This window comes from Urocitellus parryii, chromosome 9 (assembly GCF_045843805.1).
Source record: "Urocitellus parryii isolate mUroPar1 chromosome 9, mUroPar1.hap1, whole genome shotgun sequence".
NCBI classification, from domain to species: domain Eukaryota; kingdom Metazoa; phylum Chordata; class Mammalia; order Rodentia; family Sciuridae; genus Urocitellus; species Urocitellus parryii.
In genome coordinates, this window is record NC_135539.1 from 5514681 (window position 1) to 5520680 (window position 6000).

The 6000-nt window shown below is 41.3% G+C and overlaps 1 protein-coding gene across 2 annotated transcripts in view; it reads right to left on the minus strand.

Moving 5' to 3' along the window:
• Dnaja3 (DnaJ heat shock protein family (Hsp40) member A3) overlaps positions 1–5649 on the minus strand; it is a 29558-nt gene extending 23909 nt beyond the window's left edge. For both annotated transcript variants that reach the window (XM_026385337.2, XM_026385336.2), the window contains exons 1-3: positions 5409–5649; positions 1788–1921; positions 339–422 (exon numbers count right to left, since the gene is read on the minus strand). In XM_026385337.2, coding sequence (XP_026241122.1) covers positions 339–422; positions 1788–1921; positions 5409–5619 — 429 coding nt within the window. In that variant the 5' untranslated portion in view covers positions 5620–5649. The remainder of the gene's footprint in view (positions 1–338; positions 423–1787; positions 1922–5408) is intronic.
• Between the last annotated feature and the right edge of the window lie 351 nt (positions 5650–6000).

Here is a 6000-nt window from a genome sequence, read left to right on the forward strand (position 1 = left end):
CATTTCTAGTTCTTGCATGGCAATAATGGTCTTCCACCAACCCTAAGAAGATGTCCTAAGTAGGAGAGTCATCAAACAAGGGCTGAATTAATCCAACTGGGAGGTCCCAAATTCAGCTGCAAATATAAATTGCCTGGGAAGCTTTATTAATTTGGATTATTGAACCCCATTCTTTGTTTTATCATTAATACACATTAATATACATGACAAAGTGATTTAGTGTAGGGACACAGCCTTCACACTGGACCATATGACACTACAGGCTGTCCTGTGTACCAAAGCAAACTCTGATTCACACAGCTGAACAACAGTGACCACATGCACATTAGTCACATTACCTCATAGGCTTCTGCCAGCTGGGAGAATTTCTCCTTGGCTTTGGGATCATCTTTATTTGTGTCTGGGTGGTACTTTTTCGCAAGCTAAGGGAAAAAAAATGTAAATTAATACAAACATGAGATGGTTATTAAAACAGAACCCAAATATGAGACACAATTATGTCTTCTTTATAACAGTTAACTCTAAAGATTTATCAAGTGCTGGCATGGTAGCACACGCCTGTAATCCCAGTGGCTCAGGAGGCACACTGGGGATGTAGCTCAGTGGTTAAGTGCCCCTACGTTTAATTCTTGTTACCAAAAAAAAAAAAAAAAAAAAAAAAAAAAAATATATATATATATATATATATATATATATATGTATCAACTAACAGCAATTTTTAAAACAAGATTTAAAACTTTAAAACATTTTTTCAATGCAATAAATGTACACATTTTCAACCACAACATATCTCTACCAAAAATAATAACTAGTTCTTTAGAACTTGGGCACCACTGTGAAAACAAAGTGCCAAAAAGTGTATTTATGATAGACATAGTGGTGCATGCCTGTAATCCCAGCTACTTGGAAAGCTGAGGCAGAAGGATCACAAGTTTAAGGCCATCCTGGACAACTTAGTGAGACCCTGACTCACAATAAAGCAAAAAAAGGGCTGGGGGTGTAGCTCAGTGGTAAAGTGCTTGCCTAACATGCATGAGGCCCTGGGTTTGGTCCTAGTACCACCAAAAAGAAAGAGAAAAGATGTTAATCCCACATTGAACTCCTAGCTTTTATTTTATTGATAAGACCAAACCAAGAGTCTGGAACTCAACAATAGAATTTCACATTTTCTGTGTTAAGAAAGGAAATAATTCTTAAAACCCATAAACTGTTTTATCTGAATGTGAAAAATGTTTACCTAAAACTTAGATAAGTATACCTGCTAATTCAGAAAGCTCAGAATAAATTGAATTAGAGAATTGGCCCTAAAAAATCTTTTTTATTTTAGGGCTGGGGTTGTACCTCAGTGGTAGAATGCTTGCCTACCATATGTGAGACACTGGATTCAGTTCTCAGCACCGCATATAAATAAATAAATTAAAGTCTATTAACAATTGAGAAAATATTTAAATTTTTTATTTTAATTTTTTACTGGTACAATTTAATCATATATATATATAGACACTCATTGTTACATGTTTATACATGCAAACGAGTTTTATATTTTAGAACTGGCAATTGAACCCAGAGCTTCAAGCATGCTAAGCACACTCTACCACTGAGCTACACTAATAGCCTCTGGAAAAGAACCTAATTTGGACTCTTTTTTCTAAAGCACTAATCACTACAGTACCATACACTGAAGAATGCATCCAGCAAAGTCCACTACATCACACCAACAGATTCACATAACCCATCCATATAGGCTAAACACTGTACCAGCTGGGATAACAGACTGACATACAGACCTGGTAATAAGCTTTCTTGATCTCTTTCTGACTGGCATTGCGGGGCACTCCTAGTATCTGGTAATAATCTTCTTTGGCCAAAGGGGTGTTTGTGTGGAAGTAGGCAGTACAAACAAAAGGGTAACTTTTTACTCCTGAAAAGGAAAAGAAAATCACTCTCAGAATGTGAGTCAGACAGCACACACCTGTGAAAGAACAAGACTGGAGATACCAGCTTGTCCCTATCCAAGCCCACTAGAGAAAAAGGCAGTATATTCAAAAGTGGACAAAGCCACTGGGTTAAAATAAATTCATACAATACCAGAGTACTGAGTGTGGGTGATTCTGATGAATTATACCATTGGTGTAATCTCATAACACCATTAGAGAAACACTAAAGATCCCAGATAAAGAGCTACCTCTGGGAGATGATTAAGAAGGGATTTAGAAAGCTGTGGATGTGGTTCAGTGGTAGAGCATTTGCTTATCATGCCTGAGGCCCTGGCTTCAATCACTAGAAGGGCATGGGGGCTGGGAGTAAATGGTAAGGACCTCATTCATGTAGACTATAGGACCACGATGTAACTAAACCAGAGACTCTGGGTTGTGGTGAGTGATGATATACAGTGGTGGTTAGGAGATAATTAATGAGGTCCAGGAATAAGCAGAGGGCCTTAAAGATACTCTAAGTCTGGATTTTATCCTGAGGGCAATAGGGAGTCACTGCAAGTATTAACAAGAAATTAGATTTTGAAGGAGATTTGGGAGACTACTTAAAATTAATAGGAGCCTAGAGAGGTAGCATACACCTGTAATCCTAGTGACACAGGTTGGGGCAGGAACAGCATACATTAGAGGTCACTCTGGCACTTTAGCAAGACCATGTCTCAAAATTCTTTTAAAAAGGGCTGAGGTTGTGGCTCAGTAGTAGAGTGCTTGCTTAGCATGTATGAGGCACTGGGGTTTAATTCTCAGCACCACATACAAATAAATAAATAAAGGTTCATCAACAACTAATAAAATATTTTTTTAAAAAGAAAGAAAAGAAAAAGACAGAATAATAAAGGCTAGGGATGTAGCTCAGTAGTAGAGTGCCCGGGGTTCAATCCCCAATACTACAAAAATAAATAAATAAATAGATGGATAGATAGATAAATTAAAAATAAAATTAACAGGGGTATGGAGATGTAGTTCACTGGTAGAGCATTTGCCTAGCATCATGAGCAAGGCCTTGGGTTCAATTTCCAGTACTGTTTAAAAAAAAAAAGAAAAGAAAGAAAGAAAAACGCAATCAGAAAAGTTGAGAATATCCAGGAAAGTGTCAGAAGGGATGATTAGACACAAGAATGAGCAGGAAGGGTCAGAATAAAATCAGAAACAGGAAGTAAAGCTGTTTTTGTTATACCCAATATTTCTAGAATGGGAAAAGCGGACAATAAAAGTAGTAGAGGTTAGGAGGCTGTTACTGTCTCTTCAGTCAGTCTTGAGGAGACATTGGAACTGGTTTCTCAGTGATCCTATAACCTCTTCCCTTTTCCTCAAGAGTAAGGGATTACCTTAACCATTTCCAGCTTCTCCTTCCAATGCCAAAGGCTGAGGCCAGAAGTGGCAAAGATTCTAAGCAGCTATGGATTCAATATCATCAGCAGAGTTAGAATGGGAGACATGCAAAACTGCATATGGATAAAGACAAATCACATTTCTCTATTACAAATTTGATAACACTGTTCAAAATGCATCAATGATCAGCAATAATTTAAAGAGTTTAAGCCGGGTGCAGTGGCACATGCCTGTAATCCCAGGGGCTCGGAAGGCTGAGGCAGGGGGGTTGGGATCGAGAGCGTCAGCAATGATGAGGCACTAAGCAACTCAGTGACACCCTGTCATAAATAAAATACAAAAAAAGGGCTGGGGATGTGACCCTGTGATTGAGTGCCTCCGAGTTAAATCCCTGGTACCCAAAACAAGAAAAAGAAAACAACAACAACAAAAAAATCCTGACATTATAAATGTTAGAAAACCCTAAAAATGACCATTTTGTTCATACTGAGAAAACAGCATGACATTTTTTCATATAATTCTCAAAAAACCTGAACAAACTACTGCTCCATCCAGGAATAAGACAGGAAGAGAATTTTAAAATGTCTTCACTGAATTAAACTCACTCCCAATCTCTTGTTCTCTGCTACATTCCCAGTGTCTGAAATGGTGGCTGACATAGGGTAGCCTCAACAAATATCTGCCTATGAATTAATTTTCAGAGTTAAGATAGGATCAAAGAGATTAAATAATACACCCAGGTCACACACTTTGTGGGAGGAAAGTCTGTTCAAAACCCATGCTTTTTTTTTTTTTTTTTAATGCTGCACAACATAATCACAATTACTGATATTTTAATAACTACCTATTATGTAACTGGTACAAAATTGGCCCCCAATAGGAAATTATCTTATTAAATTTTCCAGTAAGAGCTTTTTTCCTCCTCCTTTTTCTGGGAACTGAACATCAAACCCAGGGGTATTTTAGCACTAAGCTACATGCCCAGCCCACTTTTTTTTAACTTTTTAATTTTAAGACAGTGTCTTGCTAAATTGCTCAGGATAGCCTCAAACTTGCAATTCTCCTGCCTCAGGATTCAGAGTTGCTGGGATTGTAGGCATGCACTAAATCCCAGTCAGCCAAGGTTCCTTAATCTTACTTATAAATTTATAGATAACTTACAATTCCCAAATTCTAGAGGACACAAAACAACTATCATAATTCAAGAATATAAAAGGTTGCTCAATGCTTCTCTCCTTCCCTTTCACTAAAACTGAAGTCATCCAATGCACAGCATAAGAAAACATCATGGCTAAGCACTTTGAGTCTTAATACACATTAATTTGATGTAATCTCTGGCAATTAAGAAGATGCTAGGTTTAAATCAAAGTCTAATGCTTTTTAGCGTTGTGACTTTCTACAAGTTGTTTACCATCTAAGCCTCAATTTTTCTATAAAATGGAATGGTAACAGTGCTTATCAATAAGGCAATATGATGGAAACACGGTAAAGTGCTCATATATGTCAGAATGTGTTATTACAATCACTGTCTAAAGAACTTCTTAAGAACATATTCTTAAAAAAGACTATTAACGTGTCCTTTAATTTACATCATGTGGTGGGAAGGGTATGAGCTATGGATATGACAACTTTGAGTTTGAGACAACTAACTTCACGATCTTGGTCGGGGTCAATTCCTGATAGTGCCTGTTTTTAAAATGGGGATGAAGATCTGCATATTGCAGGGCTGTTGAGTGACTAGCACTCATCGAATGGCAGTTGCCTCCTGCTTTCTCCTACAAGTAAAAGGTGCAGAGATACCGAAGGAATAGAGCAAGGGAGCCGCAAAGTCGAGAAATGTTGACAGAGGTAAAGGTTCATGGCTTTCGGGGCGGTTCATCACCCCGAACTCCGTGCAGTTCTTCCCCCTAGACGGCTGTAGAGAGCCACCTGGGCCTCTCTACCTCCCACTTGCCTGTCTCCCCACTAATTCCGCACCCAAGTCGGAAGACACCTCCACCCTGCTCCCCTCACCCGGAGAGAGGCGAGTCACTCATTGCTAGTTCCTGGAGCCACAATTCGAGCGCAGGAGCCTGCCCTCACCTGTGAGGCTGACACCGGGTTTCAATGTCAGCAGCGCCCGGGGGCCGCGAGCGCCCAAGGAAGGCGCGAAGGCGAGGACGCTCAGCTTGCGACCCAGCGACGCCCCCACCACACCCTCCCGCAGCGGTCGGGCCCCTCTCCCAGCTGCAGCCAGCAGCCGCGGGTTCCCCACGGCTACCAGAAACCAGCGTGTGGAACACCGCGCCGCCATCTTGGCTCGGGGACACTGCGCCTGCGCCGGCCGGCTCAAGGAGGCCTCGCAGGACGGCGCTTCCGGGGACGGGGCCTCCACGCGCACGCAGGGACGCACGCGTTGCGCACGCGCAGCCTCCCTGGCTCGCCTTGCTGATAGCTCATGCCGGCTTGAGCTTTGCTTTGAAGATGCTGTCAGGCACACTTGCCCAGGAGAATCCAGTCATTTTGTGCTGGACGATCAAAGACTGCACTTTGCCTGTGAACAACGTGGCTGAGCGTAGCGATTGTAACTGGCCTGAGGATTCTGGCCAGGAGGGGAACTACAAGTCCCTGCAGGCTACGCGGCCTTAGGTCGCGCGGATCCCAGCATGCAGCGCGCGGCTGCCTTCGGCTGACC